Raw genomic sequence first — 17,916 nt, 5'->3', positions numbered from 1 at the left:
AGGAGTTTAAGGGTGCAGTGATCTTTGATCACATCACTGCATTCCAGCCTGGGCAACAGAGTGGGAACTAGCCTCTTAAAAAGCAAAACAAAACAAAACAAAAAAACTCAGGAAAGAAGAAAAAATATCACAGCGGTTAAGGTGAAATTGATGCAAGCTCAATGAAAAAAGTACTATGGAACTCATTGTAAGAAACCACAGAAGGTGAACACAAGCAGAAATAAAGTGCTTAAAAATATCAGAGAGAAAATAATAGATGTAGAAGACTGTTAAAGGAGATACACCAGACACATAAAATGAGTCTCTGAAGAAGAAAACTGGCATAATGCAATGGTAATGAGAACAAACAGTCTTGAGTTTGAATCCTGACTCTGCCACGTGCTATTAACAGTTATGTGAATTTGGACAAGTTTCTCAACCACCTTCTGTTTTGATTTCTCTATCACTAAAATGAAAATAATAATAGTATCCACTCCATGGGGGTGTGTTATGCAGATTGAGTGAGTTGGAATTTGGCTGGAAGAGTGTCTGACACATACAAAACAATATGTAATCTATTTGTTCAATTTAAAATAAGAATAAAATGGAACAGGACAAATATTTAAAGATACAATGCAAGGAATCTTGTCTAAAATGGAAGTATGGAGTATACAGTTGGAAAGGGTACACTGTATGCCAGAGAAACTCAACCACAGCAGCCAGCATTGAGACAAATCCTAACACTTAATGGACTTTAAAGATAAAAAAAAAATTGTGGGCAACCAGACAAAAAGATAAAGTCACTTATAAAAGGAAAATTGAGCTGGCCTCAGATTTCTCCTCAGCAGCATGCATCGGAGAGGATGTGGGAGCACAGGCCCTGAGCCACTCAAGGGAGGAAAGTGAGCCAAGGGCATCACCTTTCAGTGTGTAAAGACTGCAGAAAAGGATATTAAAAAATTATCTGGATAACCACGCGCAGTGGCTCATGCCTGTCATCCCAGCACTTTGGGAGGCCGAGGAGGGTGGATCACTTGAGGTCAGGAGTTCATGACCAGCTTGGCCCCACATCACGAAACCCCATCTCTACTAAAATACAAAATTTAGCCAGGCATGGTGATGGGCATATGTAATCCCAGCTACTGGGGAGACTGAGGCAGGAGAATCACTTGAACCCAGGAGGTAGGAGGTAGAGGTTGCAGTGAGCCAAGATTGTGCCACTGCACTCCAGTCTGGGTGACAGAGTGAGACTCCCTCTCAAAACAAACAAACAAACTCTACATACAATATATATACATATATCATATATATAGTTGATATAACTCAATGTATACATATTATCATTTTGATATATCCTCTATATTTGAAATTGTTAATGTGATAATTTGTATGTATTACACTAAGTCCTTGGAATCTAGTGCATATTTTACATTCACAGCACATCTCAATTTGGACTCACTCCATTCTGAGTGCTCTACAGCCACACATGGCCAGTGGCTTCCGAATTGTACTCTAGAGCTGCATGCCTCACTCAAGAGCATGCCAACTCTTCATTTATCATTCTCCAGCATCTATTCCTAAAGTGTTATTTTAGAACAGCAAAAAACAAAGTAACTAATCAAGTTATCTCAGTGGTCTCCACCTCCACAGAAGAGCCCTCTGTGTTAGGATTTAACATCATTCCCCTTGCACTTATAGAGGGTCACATTTATACAATGGTTGGATCATATTCTGCGATGATAATCTGTTTTCCCCTCTCTATCTCATCCTGCACACTCAAGCAAATACCAGGCTCACTGCAAACTTGCCCCCAGGGAGGCCTATGGCAGTGTAGAAAGATGAAGTAGGATGCACAACATTCTGGCTTTTTTAAGCCTAAACCCCAGTGGATGTATTAGGGTTTACAAAGCAGGTAGCTTTGAAGAAGCAGGACAAAGGAGCGAGGCTTTTTCTCAGATAAAAGGGAACTTGCCTTTGGCTTGAGGGAGAACAGGAGACAGGCCCCAAGAGAAGACAGGAACTGGCCTCAGTACTTTGCAGCACCCTGGGAGGAAGGCTGCATGGGGAATCTGGGGACGCGGGGCAGGGTCAACAAAACACTTCCACATCCACAGCCCAGCACAGGAGCAGCAGAGAGCTGTTCTACCTGAAGCGGCAGTAAGACAGGAACAAGAGCTATTTATGGGGTGACTTTCCAAACAGATATCCCAATGGCTAGACCCCACCTCTTGATGCATAAACATTGCCTAGGGACTCCAAACTGTGGGTAAAGCTCGGGATGGGGACAGGTACTGAGCTTAATTTGCCACCCATCCAGAGGACAGAAGGAGACTGGAATAAAAAATTAAACTGAATTCTAGAAATCAAATTAAGTAATCAGACTTGTTTTGGTGACCAGAGATTCAAGTCTGCCACTTAGGGGGCCTCACTTGGGCCTGCCAGGACCTCAGGCAGTGTCACCTACACAACCAAAGTACTGGAGCCAGTTCTTCTGGAGGGGACGGCTAAGACCATGATGGACTGGTGAGCAGAGAGGGGTGTGGCCTCCTGGAAGTCACTGCTGACTTAGAGAACACCGTGGTAAGATTAAGGTTCAAAGAATATCACAGAATACTTTTGAATACTTTTAAGCCCTAGTCAGGTACAAAGTGGCCAGCAAGAAGGACACTGGAGTTTCCTTAAAAAATGAGTTTCCAGACCAAGGTGGGTGGATCACCTGAGGTTGCGAGTTTGAGGCCAGTCTGACCAACATGAAGAAACCCCATCTCTACTAAAAATAAATTAGCCAGGTGTGGTGGCGCATGCCTGTAATCCCAGCTACTCGGGAGGCTGAGGCAGGAGAATCGCTTGAACCTGGGAGGTGAAGGTTGCAGTGAGCTGAGATCGTACCATTGCCTGGGCAGCAAGAGTGAAACTCTCTCTCAGGGAAAAAAAAAAAAAAAAAAAAAAAGATGAGTTTCCCTGACTCCCAAGAATGCCTAGTGATAGAGTTTGGACATCTATCCACTCCAAATCTCATGTTGACATGTGATTCCCAATATTGGAGATCAGGCCTGGTGGAAGGTGTTTGGGTGATGGGGGTAGATCCCTCATGAATGACTTGGTGCCCTCTCATCTCATGAGTTCCCATGAGATGTGATAGTTTTAAAAAGTCTGAGTCCTCCCCCTTCTCACTCCCTCTCTCGCCACCTAATGCACTGGATCCCCATTTGCCTTCTACCATAATTGGAAGCTTCCTGAGGTCTTACCAGAAGCTGTACAGATGCTGGAGTCTTGCTTGCACAGCCTGCAGAACCCTGAGCCAAATAAATGTCTTTTCTTTATAAATTACCCAGCCTCAGTTATTCCTTCATAGGAGTGCAAAACGGACACGTACACCCAAAAATAGAGGAGCACAGAAGATGACTTTTCAGGCCTCTGTTTCAGATTCTGAAGCAAAAAGGCCTTCGTCAGCAGCACCAGATGAAACTCTGCCAACCAGAGCAAATGAAAAGTGTCACCACGGACAATGAGTGGCTGCCATATTTAAAAGGCTTTTGGAAGCTAGGTAAGAGGAATGTCCAACAGATTCCCTGGGAACCAGGTGCCAAGGCAAGGAGGCTCTGCTACTTTCTCATCAGGCCCACCTCTTAACTGGCCATTGGAGAGGGGGTCTGGGGCACATGCCACAAGACTGTGGACAGGGGAAACCTAAGCCCCAGGGCAAGAATGGAGAAAATGTTGCCGAGTCTTGGAAAGGGACCTTTTCCAAGGAAAATGCCTAGAGTTCAGGGAAGCTTTATATGCCTCTGTCTTATTTTGCTTATGGGTAAGATGAATATCACTATTTCATGGTAGACATAGGCCATGAAGAGAATCTACACTCATTAACAGTGAAGGGAAGATAAGTTGCGGGGAGCTGGGTGGCTCAGAGGAGAACCCAAAGGGAGCATTGCTCTGGTCCCATAATAATCTGTGTTCCACTGGTGCCCCTTACCCTCTCCAGCAGACAGCCAAGCCCCTCATGAGGAGAAAAAGAGGCAGGGATGCCCTCATGCAGAGAAGTATGGGAACGAAGGTGCTGGCTCCTCAACAGAGCACCCACCTCCCCCACTCAATGCCCCAGGAGTGGGAATAGAGGCAGGGACCCAGCCAATTCTGGGCTGAAAGCCAAGGGGAAGGACAGCTGCGAGGAGGAGAGGCTTAAAAGATGAATGACAGCTTCCAGTCAGCAGTATCTGCCAGAATAAATCTCCTGCACTCTGTAAATCCAGGCCAAAGATCCCCTCTCCAAGGAGGGGAGCCCATCTGAGGCTGGTGGAACATTCCTTATGGGATGGATCGGTGCTAGGAGGAAGCAGAATCTCTAAGGCAGGGAGTCATCCCTGGAAATAAAAGGTGAGATGACCACCAAGTGCCCAGGTTCAGGCACCAAGCTTTTGGGGCCCTGAGATTCTGACCACTCAGTTGAGTAGCTGCTCTAAGGGCCTGGGAGTCCAGTGCAGGTAAGCAATCTAGCCCCACCCTCATGCAGGTGAAAAGTTGTTCCTTTCTAGAAATATCAAGATTTGCTTCAGGAGCTGCAGATGGTAGAGGCCATGTCATGAGATATTATGAGATCTGTCCCCCCAGCCACCTGCCCCACTCACATTACCTTAGTCATTACTCTCTGCTTCCTGGGCTCAGGGGGCATACAGAGCAGGGAAAAACAAGGATTCTGCACATTTTCTCCCAGTATGTAAGAAAATGGGGGCGAGCTCATGAAAAAATACAGTTATGGAATTTTTAATGGATCTGTCTAGCATACAGGAGTTTGTGAACAGAAATTCTTGCCTGCTCTGGTTTCTAGACCTTCCCAGATTACCATTAAAAGGTACTGTCCTGTCTATGGTTTGTATACTGCAGCAGATGCCTCAAGAAGTAGCCTAAAAGTGCCAACAGGAGAGACTGGCCAAGGAGGGCTTCCTAGAAAGGTAATGTTTACACGGAAGGGAGCAGGGCAGCAAAGGAGCATCTTCCAGAGGTTACATGAGAGCAAGTGCACATGGCCCAAGAGATGGCAGACGTTCAGACAGAGCTTGAAAATGAGGTGCAGCATGTGGAAGAGGGATGTGGATGGGGTTAGAAGGTGGGAGGGGCCTGCTGAGCAGGGCGGCCTGGAGCCATGTTGCAGCCAGAGGCAAACGGGAACAGTGCACCTCCCTGCACACATGATGTCATGGATTTGCAATGGGTAATTTTTTCCCAGAACGTTAAAGTAGTTGAAAAAATACTAGAAAATTTAAAAGACAGAATATTAAAATTTACATTAAGTATATTATTTATACCAAAACAGAATTTATTTTTTACATTCCTAATCTTGATGGAAACAAATTCATCAATTAAAAAGTATGTTCTAAGTCTGTTTCTTATCTCATTTTCAATTCAGAGTTGTAAATTATAAGAAATGTGAGAAAGCAACTCTGAAAGTATGTGTGATGAATAAAAGCTTTAGCAAGAGATATAAATATACTCCCAAAATGCTTAAATTTAAAATAATGTATTAATACACGTTTTAATTGTTCAATATTTTTAACTTAATAACCTAGAAATAAATTATCATTACAAATAATAAAAATATATATGTAGGGCACACATTTCTCCTCTTGCCTCAGGCTCCAATATGGCCTCACAGAGTCTTGTTGGAGACTGTCTTTATTTGAAATTGTGATATTTTCATCATCATGGATTTTTGTGGCATTAATTTTGACCTTTTAAAATATTCAGTCAAAATTTCAACAAGCACATGAAAAGATGATAAAAATAATGAATCATTAGGGAAATGCAAATTAAAACTACAATGAGATATTGCCTCAGACCCATTATGATGGCTACTATCAAAAATATAGAAAATAACAAGTGTTGTCCAGGATGTGGAAAATTTGTGCACTGTTGGTAGGAATGTAAAATGGTACAGCCACTATGGAAAAGAGTATGAAGGTTTCTGGAAAAAAACTAACAGTAGAATCCCCATATATGATTCAGAAATTCCATTCTGAGTATATATCCAAAAGAATGAAAAGCAGAATCTCAAAGAGATATTTTGTACACCCATATTCATAACATTATTCACAACAGCCAAAAGGCAGAAGCAACCCAAGAGTCCATTGGTAGATGAATGGGTAGACAAGATGTGGTATATCCATACAATGGAATATTATTCAGCCTTAAAAAGGAAGGAAATTCTGACACATATTACAACATAGATGAAGCTTGAGGACATTATGCTAAGTGAAATAAGCCAGTGGCAGAAGGACAAATACTGTATAATTGCACTTATTTATTAGATACCTGGAGTAGTCTATTCACAAAGACAGAAAGAAAGTAGAATGGGGAAACTGTTGGCTTAAGAGTGGTTAAGACAGTAAATTTATGTAATACAAAATTTGCTATAATTTTTAAAAAATATATTCTTTATCTTAACCACAGAGTTTTTTGTATTGGCACAAAGCATGGGGTCATGGTAAGTCATACCCTGAAAGCCAATTACCTGGAATCCAAAAAGTCAATAATAGCAGGAAATTCCTTCAGATTGCCAGGGCAGTCCTCTGAGCTATGCTTCTCCAATCCCTTACTTAAGAGTCTCTATTTTCTATACAATAGAGGGGAAAATAATCTAAGAAGTCACTCCCCCACCAAACAAGAGGGTGGCCTGCGGAAAGTGATGCTGGAAAATGCTAGAAACAGCTGACGTGGCAATGGAGAGAGACGTGATCAGCTAAAGGGAAGAAGCCTGCCTCAGAGGCCCAGGTGAGGTGGGAAATCACACGTTTTCCAAACAAAACAGTCTGTCAAGGTTTCTGGGCAGTTTCTGAGTAGGAGAGGTAGGTATTGAAATGTTGGCATTTCTGGGACATTGTGATGGACAGAGGAGACAAGATCATGTATTTAGGATTTGGGACTCTCCCCCCAAATTCAGATGTGATCACTGAAATGGATTGAGAACTGCAATCCATGCTGAGCATTTTATTCTAAGAAAAATGTTTTTGTATGTAATTTGAATGCTTCAAAGGGTTGGTAAGATGGTAGTTGCTGAAAATGTAAGCTATGCAGTTTATATTTCCCTTTATAACTAAGTTGCCAAGGAATCCAAAGACCAAGACTAAACCTCATTTCCAGTGATTGGCCCACCTTCGGTTGCTAGTAACATCTCACATTCTTTGCCCTGATTAAATCATTGCCCACGAGGCTTAATCTTGTAAATTACTTTCAATAGGCATGACATACATCCTGAATTAATTTCTTCTTAGATTAGCATCGATCTTGCCTTATAAGTTGGCATTTTCTCGAATTCTGTGGAGATGTCCCCTTCATAATTGGAACAAAGCTGTCAGTTACCTGAAGTAATGCCTCCAGTGAACTCTATGGGAACCTCTCCCCTCCTCTGCTTGGGCACCAAGAATTTGAATCTACAAAGTGTGTGTCAGGAACAGGCTTATGACTCATCCTCACTTTTATCTCCATCTGACAACCTAACCTTCTCCTGGGAGCCTGTGCAACACCATTACGTAAATCTTGCAAGCAGCGGTTGAAAAGCAGCTTCTCTCTTATTCCCAAAAAGTAGCCTCTGCCTTATAATGAAGCTAGAAATCTGTTTGATAATTTAAAAAGAGGGAGAGTGGGGGTGGGCTTTCTTAGACTTCTAACAACCCACCAGGTCACTTCATCCAACAATCGAACAGGAGCTTTCTTCTCTTCTTTTTTTAGTGGGTTTATTCAGAGTCTTCAGCACTTTGCAATTTCATCAGCTTAAAAGAAATTTAACATCTCCTAGCTTTCTGAGTAACCTCCACTGTTTTTCTGAATCACAGCCTATTTCCCGCTGATTTGGTGACCTCATTCTCTGTGCTCATTAAGTTCTCTGATCACATTCTTTGAATGAAAGGGGAGGTTCATTCCGCCTCCGTAAAGGTTCCTGTGTGGCCTCGGCCCTCACAAGGGGCAGGCCAGTCCCTCAAGCTGCATCCACAGGCCCTGCTTTCATCACAAGGAGGACAGCAGAAACCCTCCCCGCCCCCTGCCCCCAAGAACTGCAGGCACCCTCTCTGCAGCCTCCCAACGAATCCACACAGCAGAATGGCTCTGCCTTGCCAAGAACTAACTCTAGCACTGATATGCCCAGGACCATATCCCCAGAAGGTTCTCAAGTTAGTAAACACACATCACTTAGGTCATTTTCTGGGTTTTAAACTTACGCCTGGTTGCTAGGCTGACAGATTCACCACTAATATTCATTAACTCTGCTCTTGTACCACATTAATAATAATATACAAAAATCATGGGGAGTCCCTCCCTCATACTTTACTTCCTAATGATCCACATCATCTGAGGCTACTCAGGACATAAGCTACGCCACTTGTTTTGAATTCCAGGTACCTGGAGGGAGTTTTCCTTTCAGTTTCCTTGAATTCCAAGTCATCACATCGTCACCATCCTTTGTGGAGAATGCAGGAAATTCTACACACTCTGTCCTCTCGGCAAATGCGTGGAATCTGAAACATGAAGAGATGCTCATCAGGAAGGTAGTACACAGGTGTCCGTGCATGCCTGTTCCTTCTCCTGGGACTGAACGTGCTCTTCTGTGGCACTGAGCATCTTCATCTTCTTAGCCATGGTCACTTTTTCTCCCTGCACTTTGTCAATTCCACAAGCAAAAAACAGGGAGGCAGAATATCACAGAGAATTGTGAATGATGTGGGATTTTTAACTGACAACTCACCCTTTCATTAGAGGGTAAATTAGCTCTGTCTCTTGGTCCTGGGAAAATGACACTCTATGCTTGTATTCTTTCTCTTGCTCCCGGGGTTCCATCATGTCAACACAGCTTTAACAAGCCAGGGGTCTAATGAGGGGCCCCAGTAGTACCCATCAGCTCTGTGGGTTCAGTGAGGACAGCTAATGACATGGACAGCATTGCCTAATTTGCCTGCTGCTGATGGGCATCAATCAACTTTAACTTCCCCAGGAGCCAAGCTTAAGTACAAATGAGAAGCATTTCTGTGTGGGCAAGTTTTTAGGGCCTGTCTTTTCAAAGCATGGTCCAAGGAGCAGCAGGTTAGGAATACACACTCCCAGACCCCCACCCAGCCCTGTGGAGTCCAAATATCCATTTAACAGGGTCCCTAGGGGGCTGACAGGCACATGAAAATTTGCAAGCACTGATGTAGTGCACAGGTGATGGGCTAAGTCACACCCTCGAAGCTCCTTAACTGGAATTCAAAAAGTCAATAAATAGCAGGACATTTCTTTCAGGCGGGCAGAGGAAGTCACAAGTAATGCTCCTCCAGCCCTGCAGGAGTTCCACCTCTTCCTAGCACCACACACTCAACTCGAGAAAGTCCCAAAGCACCGCTCAGGATGGAAATGGTGGGAGAAGTCTAGAGGCCTCACCTCGGCTGCAGAAAGCCTCCATCTCTTCCTAAACAGTTTCAGGTGAGACTGGAATAATGACTTGATGGCAATCAAAAAGTCAGCCTCATTTCGGTGGCCCTTCCTAAAGCCACTGGACTCTTAGCCTGGTCATACCCAACTCCTGCAGGAGCTTCATCCAGAGCAGAAATGTCCACCTCCCTTGCCCTGTCCAACAGGCCCCAAGCCCTGAGTGTCAAGGCCTTTGGTGTCCAGGGCTTTCCACTCTCTAATCTGTTTTCTAGATTAGAAAAGAGAACAGGGCAGAAGTTTCCTCTGGCTGATACAGTCTCGCTTGTGCAGAAGCAACTCACCGTTAGGACAGGCTGTTTGAGCCTTAGAGCACAGCACTGTGCTTTGACTGGTGGTTCTACCCAGACACAGCCTCTGGCACAGGGGAAGCCAGAGTCTATTGGAGGGTCACCAGACCAGGCAGCCTCCTGCAGCATGAGCCACTCAGGACATGCCACTTCCAGCTGGAGAATAACGGCCCTCCAGCTGGAGCCCCGCAGCCAAAAGTGTACCAAGACCAATGGTAACCTGAAGCCATGAAGCATCCAGGCAGGGAGTGGAGCAGGAAGGAGCACTATTTGTGATGGGTTAGGCTTGCCTGCAAAGGCCCAGAATGTGGCAGGAGGATACATCAATACCTCATCCTTATCTGCAAAACTCACCTCCACACAGTGCCTGGCCTATCAGTCAGTAGCTGAACCACAGTGTCTCTCACAGAAAATTCTTCCCTGGGCTCTAGCATGCCCAGATGAGCTAATCAGAGAACAGCAAGACAGGTGACTAGCCAGTTGCCTCTTCTCTTTCTACTAGTGAGGTTAGGGGAGGGAGCCCCCTTCTGTACTTAGGGGCCCAGGAACCCAAAATGGAAGCCACATACCTGATGTTAAAAGATTTCAAAATGCTGTAAGAGCAGCCAGGGCAATGGTCCTCAGAGTCCCACAGTCTTGTTAACAATGACAATTCCTAGCCCTCCTCAGACCCTGAACCTTAGAGTTTCTGGGGCTATGGCTAAAAAATTTGCATTTCAATCAAGCTCTCTGGGCAGTTATTAGGCAAAGTGATGGGAAGAATGCATATTGGGCTCTCTCTCTGACATGGAATGAGCTGGCAAGGTAAAGACTGGCCTCTGTGTCATTAACAATCTCCCCAGTGACTGTGATGAGCACCTACACTTAAGAACAAGATACCATCTTACCCTGTTAGGAGGGCTATTATCAAAGAGAAAAAATAACAGATGCTGGTGAGGGGGCAGAAAAAGGGAAGTGTTATAGATTGTTGGTGGGCATGTAAATTAGTACAGCCGTTATAGGAAAGAGTATGGAGATTTCTCAAAAAATTAAAAATAGAACTACCATACAATCCAACAATCCCAATACCAGGTATTTACCCAAAGAAAAGGAAGTCAGCATATCAAAGGGATATCTGCACCCTGTGTTTATTACAGCATTATTCCCGACAGCCAAGATATGGAATCAACCTAAGAGTCCATCAATGGGTGAACGGCTAAAGAAAGGTGATATATACATAATAAATACTATTCAGCCACAAAAAGAAGGAAGTCCTGTCATTTGCAGCAACATGGATGGAACTGGATGTCATTATATTACAGGAAATAAGCCAGGTATAAAAAGACAAATATCACGAGTTCTCACTCATGGGCAAGAGGTGGAAAAGTTGATCTCATGGAGATGAGAGTAGAATGACAGATACCAGTGGCTGGGAGAGGTGTGAGGATTGGGGGATAAAAACAGGTTGGTTAATGGGTACAAACATACAGTGAGATAGATGGACTAGGTTCTAATGTTCCGATGGTACACCCACACAAGTGGGTGGCTATAGTTAACAACAGTGTATTTTATATTTCAAAATAGCCAGAAGAGGGGACTTAAGATGTTCCCAACACATAGAAATGATAAATAAGGTGATGGGCACCCTAAATCTCAACTTGATCATTCTACATTCTATGCATGCAACAGAATATCACATGTTCCCTATAAATATGTACAAATATGTATCAATTTAAAAAAATTTAAAGAACAAGTGCTCTGGGAAGACCTTGTACCCATTTAGAGGAGAACTTAGGAAGGATTTTATTCTCCTTGTAACCACAGAAGTAGCTGGTCTTTCTCTATGAGGGACCTAAATTTATCCACACACACACAGACCCAGGGTGCAGGGACATGTGTTTTAAAATGCAGGTTTTACTATTATTCATGTATTGTGAGGCCAACAGATAAGCCTATTGCCATTGAAAAGATAGTTTGTTACTCAGTTCCAAACTCTTTCTGAACTGAACTATGCTCCCCCAACCCAAGCCAAAAAATTCGTATGTTGAAGCCCTAATTCCCAATGTGACTGTTTTTAGAGATAGAACAGGAGGTAATAAAGGTTAAATGAGGTCATAGGGCACTGCCCTGATTCCATAGGATGAGTGACCTTATAGAAAGAAGAAAAGACACCAGTGAGTGCTCACACACACACTCTCTCTCTCTCTTTCCATCATGTGAGGACAGAGTGAGAAGGCAGCTGCCTACAAGGCAGGGAGAGACCCCTCACCAGAAACTTAATTTGTCTTCACCTAGTACTTCCCAGCCTCTAGAACTGTAAGAAATAAATACTTGTTTAAGCCACCCAGCCTGTGGCAATTTGTTATGGCAGCCCAAGCTGACTAGCACAGTTCCCAGAAGAAGAGAGGGGCACAGCGTGCCACGCAGACCACACAGGGAAGCACCAGGTCAGCCAGGAGGCAGAAGGAGTGAGGGAAAGGTAGGTGAGGGCCTTTAGTGCGGCTTCCAAGGTAAGGAAGAGGAGAACACGAGTAAGCAGGCTTAGGATTGGCTATTTGAATAATTTCCATGGGCTCTGGGGTGTAGGGGCTGTCCCGAGTTTTCTGGTGTGTGGCCCTGGAGGGATCAGGGTAAAGAACAGTGGTCCTAAGTGAGAGAGGCTGGACTGACAGTGTGGGCTCTGGTCGGTTGGTTTGTACATGAAAGTGCACCCCAGTGAGTAATTTGCTATCTCTAGGAATTGGCTAGCCTTGGGAGGGACAGGGTCTCCTAGGCTAGCGAGGCCCCAAGAGGTCAAAGCGTCAGAATTGCAGAAAATAGGCATGATTAATACAGGATGGAGATGAAAAGATACAGAGAGGCTAAAGACTATACTGGAAAGAGGAGAACATAGCAACAGATTGTTTAAAGCCACAAAGAATGTAAGACCCACTGTTGATCCTGTGTGAGCAGGCAACCCACTTGATGTTTCTGCCTACCTGCTGTGGGTCTTGGCGCTCAGGTCCTTTAGGAAAGCTATAGTGCCTTCCCCTCTGGCATTGAAGGATACTGTGTGGACCGGATACGGGATCTCCAAGGCACTTTGGAGGAGAAGCTCCTTTGATTCTTCAGGAACATCCCCCACCACAAAGTAGTAAATGGATTCAATCTGCAAAACAGTGGTGCCAACGGTTTATCTCCTCGACACGCCCTAGCCTGGTACTAGACTCATCAGTAATATACTTTCTACAAGATGACCTCTTTAAAAAAAATGGACAGAAAGAACAGCAGCCCTGCCTGGGGTTTTGTGAGGACATCAGGGCCAGTCAGGAAGTGAGATATTCGAGGCTTGGTGCCAAGAGGTCTCTCAGCAGTGGCGATTGTCTTAGGTACAGCACGAGAAGAATATGGAGATCTGGAGAACCTCCTCTGGCCCACAAATATATTGTACAGGTTCAGAGTGGTTATTTTCAAGTCAAGCAATGAAGGAAGCACTGGCACAGCCACCACAGGCAGGAAGCTTATCTGCCATTTCCGTGGTGGTGCCAGAATCCCACAATGCAAACTCATGCATCCTCCAAGGCAGAAAATGGAAAGGAGGGCACATCGCCAGCTGGCTCCAACTCTGGGCTCACCTCAGCAGGGACTCGCATGCCTGGGGCTGGGGTGAGACCGTCCTGACTGTGCACAGCTGGTCAGAAGCCAGGTCCGCCTGCAGTGCCCTGCCTCTCACCACCAAACCAGGCCATGAAAAGACCGGGAGAATAAGCAACCCCTGCGTCAGGGGACACACACACACACACACACACACACACACACACACACACACAGCTTAAACCAGTGATTCTCAGAGGTGCATACCTCCTCCAGTTAGGAGACAACCCCAGAGAAGTGCCACCTGCTGAACTGAGAGATAGAGAACCCACTCCCGGGCCCTGAGACAGCCGCCCCTCCCTCCCTGCTGCAGCCCTGCCATCCTCAATCCTCCCAGGATGGTGCTTTGGCAGAACTCCCTGCCCCTGCCACCCAGGAGCTCTGTCACCTCAGGCGAGTGACCTAACTTCAGTGTCTTCCCTTGTAAAAAGAGAGATAGTGCAGTTTATTATTCATGTTGGAGTTGAAACAGGATGACTTATACCTATATGTGGATTTCCATACATCTCGGAAAGTGAAAAAACCAAGGAGAGCCAGGAATCCATATCCTCTCAACCTGCCCTAAAATGTCCCGATGGAGTGTGTCCACACTCTTTCGGAAGAAACCCCAGCAAATGTATTGTGGTAGAGGATAAACAGATGTCACCATCCCTTTAGGATTCACAGCCCTCTCCTTGCTCTAATCCCAAATACCGGTGAGCTGAACATAGTCAATGAATGGCCTCACTTCTGCGTCTATCTCAGGCCTTAAACTCACCTGGCCAAGGGTGGGAGTGGCCTCATGGTTGATTTCTAGTTGGTTGGGGTGCTCTGCCTGCAACAGATGGACTGTGTGCCAAGGAGGCGGCAGGAGTGAGGGTGGGAGGCAGGGGGCGGGGCCCAGACTGGGACTTAGGAGAAGGACAGAGTGGGAGCTGATATCAGGCTACTTGAAAAACACCCCTCCACCAATGAGGCACAGAAAGCCCTGGTCCCCTTCCAGGCCTCTTTCTCTCAGGCCTTTCAACACCAACTCCCTGATTCTAAAAAGTGCCTGTTGAGTGGTAAAAGAATGAGAGATATTGTAAATTTCTTCAAGTCAGTAAACTAGGAATAAGAAAAACCCTGAAAGAAAGAAGAAATCATCTTCTCCAGATTCCTTATAGACAGCCAATACTGCTCTGCCAGCAGATGCATTGTTTCCTTCTTTTCCTGGTCTTACGCATGACCTTGTGTGAGATGCATTTAAAAGGCTTCCACTTAGCAACCCTATTATTTATCTGAGTTTTCCAGCTGCGTCAGTGCCCAAGTTTAGCATGGGGACAGGCTCATCCTGTTGTACGGATCTAAATGACACATGGCCTGAGACAGGGGAGCAGAGTGTTTTCTAGGGTTTGTTAGATGAAGAGGGAGGTGAGGACACACATCTCAAGGTGGTCTGTCAGCCGCTCCTGACACCGCACACGCCCACTGCACGTCATGTAAACTCAGCTTCTTTGCTCAGACAAGAATCCAAAAACCTGAAGTTCTTGTGCAGAAATGTTTTTCCCTCGAGATTTCATCAAACCAAACATTGCTGTAGCCAACAGTGAGTCAGGATTTCCTTTCCCTTACTAAGGCTGCGACATTATTCACTATTCATTAAGTTCATCACTCAGCTTCTTAATCACATACATTTTCAGTCAACTCTCTGTGCTACAGATTTCCTGGGACATGCTTTACATGGAGACCACTATCTGCCCCCAGCACTGTCCTACACACAGTCTTTCTGCCTCTCCTTTCTGCTCATGTGATGACACTTAGAAAAACTGAAAGGATAAATATGCTACCTATTCCTGTCCACCACCAAACTAGCAAAATGCCTCTTAAAGCAAAATGGCTTGAGGACTGTTGGCTATTTGAGATGATAAACTAAAATGAATTATTTTACTCAATACAACAGTCCTGTGGAGCATGAATTATTACCATCCCCAGTATACAGATGAAGAAACTGAGGCTTGCAAAGGAAAACTGAGTTGGCCTTGGAGCTGGTAAGCCCAGGCTGCCCGGCCTCATGAGCCCTGCCCTTGCCATCCACGGCTACACTGTGCTGTTCATGGCAAGGCTGGTTGCCTGTTAGAGATGAATGTGAGCCCCAGAATTCAGAAAGTAAGATCAAGCAAGAGAAGGTGGCCCCAGACAGGCACTTTTTTCACTTCCATCGCTACCCCACGACGAAAGTGAAAAAATTCACTTCAAGGGTTCAGGCTCCTACCCCCGATGCCAACACCACTGACCAAAAGTTGGGACCAGGAGGTTGTGTGGCTTAAGGGAGTTATCCTCATGGAAATCTGTACCCTTAACCAGTGTCTTTGAGCTTCTTGAAGGCAAAGGCCAGTCCTGAGGCTCAGTAGCAACCTTCAGTCCTGGAGTAGATTCCTCACTGACCACATTTCCCTAAATGCTGATTTGCACTGAATTTGATAAAATACATAAGTTCCATTCAGCTCCTTTAGAATGAGTCAAAAACTCTTGCCGCTTCATACTACATCAAGTAGGGAGAAGCCTTTATGTTTTCATTTGAAATGCCTTATTACATCTGGGCCATTCATTCTGCAGCTTCATTCAGTAGCATGCATTCTGCCCCACCAAGGAGTCCTTGACATCTTCCTAGCTGCAGCTTTTGGGGGAAGAAAGAAACAGACTAGGAGTGTGCATTTCTACTCTGACTGCCCTCTGTCCCACTGGCCAGAGCTGGTGCTCTCATTCCCTAGGCTTCCAGGTATAAAAATCTTTGCTCTTCAAAGAGCAAAAGGAAAGTCGATCAGAACAGCAGTGAAAGATGCAGCAAAATTCTGTCTTGTTCTGCATACAACTTTGAACACTACAACATTTCTGGCCAACTCCAGACCTCGGATCTGACCTCCGAAATCCCCCTGTACCTGTGGGAGCCCTCTGCTCTCTCAGCCCATTTGATCTTTTGATTTCCTCCATGGTGGTGACTGTCCCCATGGTATTGATCTAGTTCACCTCCCAGATCCCTTCTAAGACCATTCACCACCTCCAATTTTCTGGCCTCCTAGGTTTCAGGGTCTCTATCCCCACCTGCCATCCCCACCAGGGTCCTATAAGACTCACCACATTCACCTGTTCAGTCCCACACAGACCATCTCCCTTCAATTCACAAAACTCAGCTCTATGCCATAGCTTGAAAATGGGACCCACATCTTCCCCTCAAACATAAGAATATCAAAATTATTTCCTTTCCGACCCTTCACTGTTCAACAGGCATTTATAGAGCCCTTGTTAGGCATCAGAGACACAAAAACAAAAATATCTGATGCCTGTCTGAACCACTACAAGGAAATAAATGAACTGCCAGGGTCATGGATTAATGTGGCCAGGCCTTCGGCTTTCAGTCCAGCAGTGAAGTTTCTTTATGAAATCATGTGGGTCTATCTTGAATCCACTCACTTGGTCTCCCAGGAAATATGATTAAAAGAAACCAAAAACTAAACAGATATGTGCCAGCAGGTGGATGGAAGAGAGGAACAGAATCAGAAATGCAGGTGTCTTCTGGGTAGGTGGCCTTGTCCTGGCAGAGACACAAAGCCCCTCAGTCTTCTTAGGCAGCTTAGAACCAGGGCTCTGGGTAAATAGCCTTCCCTTTCATCCTGTACACCACCCTTCCTCATAGGGCCTGGGAGGCTACCAACTTCCAAAGATGCATGTCCTGGACCAGGGCTACTGAAGAGCGGAAACTCTGTGCTGGTCCACACACCTGGTCTCTGAGGATGTCAACCCCCTCAACCTGCAAACATGTCCCCAGAACCCCACGTGCTGCCCACCCCATGAGCCAGGTTCCTTTTCATAGGATGCAACACTAATTCATCTATCAATAGTACTGTTCAAGTGCTATGAGTAGAGCCAGGATTTCAACAGACTTCCCACTCTGCACGGGCTCTTCTTAGACCTCAGGGCCCCCCTCTGTCATTGCTTCCTGTTTCAGTCTTCCTGGCCCGCCATGGTTACAAAGCCTGTGCCTGGAGGGGGCTGGGAGCCTCTCTGGGCATCCTTCTTCTCCATGACCAAGCATGTGGTTCAGCCCTACTCCTCATGTGGACTTGGTACAGGAATTTCATTTGTGGACACAGGACAACACTCAATCTCTTGGCTCCTCTCAGTACCTGCTCATGAAGGGAGACGCTAACCTGCAGCAGGCTATCAACAGCAGGAAGAGTCTGGGCGTTTATATTTGCTGTTCAAACATTCCTTAAGCTTTCCATCTTTTCTGTTCAGAGCAAACTACAGCTATCTGGATGAATTTGGAACTCACTGGGGTGGCCATGACAGGCATGGAGCAGAGAAGCAGGACTTATGGGAACCCACTTCTCCCTGCCCTGCCACATACACATGTGTTTTTTAACTCCTCATAAAACAGGGCACAGCATTTTTATACACAAGGCAGTTGCATTTACTAGAATTTTCCTTGAGTACACCCCCAGATCGAGGCTATGGGCATAGGGGCACAGCAGTCTGTATAGGCCTGGCATGTGCTGTGCTCCACAGCCTCTTCTCAAAAGCTTTCAGGCTGCATTTGATGAGCAGTGCCTGGAAGCTT

General features: G+C 45.4%; 1 protein-coding gene across 1 annotated transcript in view; it reads right to left on the bottom strand.

Moving 5' to 3' along the window:
• VWA3B (von Willebrand factor A domain containing 3B) overlaps positions 1-17,916 on the bottom strand; it is a 264,931-nt gene that overhangs the window by 211,911 nt on the left and 35,104 nt on the right. Inside the window, exons 5-6 of the mRNA XM_064371448.1 lie at positions 12,683-12,852; positions 8,374-8,489 (exon numbers count right to left, since the gene is read on the bottom strand). Coding sequence (XP_064227518.1) covers positions 8,374-8,489; positions 12,683-12,852 — 286 coding nt within the window. The remainder of the gene's footprint in view (positions 1-8,373; positions 8,490-12,682; positions 12,853-17,916) is intronic.

This window comes from Aotus nancymaae, unplaced genomic scaffold, assembly GCF_030222135.1.
Source record: "Aotus nancymaae isolate 86718 unplaced genomic scaffold, 86718_ANA_hifiasm-v0.15.2.pri h1tg000131l, whole genome shotgun sequence".
NCBI lineage: Eukaryota > Metazoa > Chordata > Mammalia > Primates > Aotidae > Aotus > Aotus nancymaae.
Note: the sequence above shows the minus strand (reverse complement) of the source record. Positions and strands in the feature narration are given on the sequence as shown.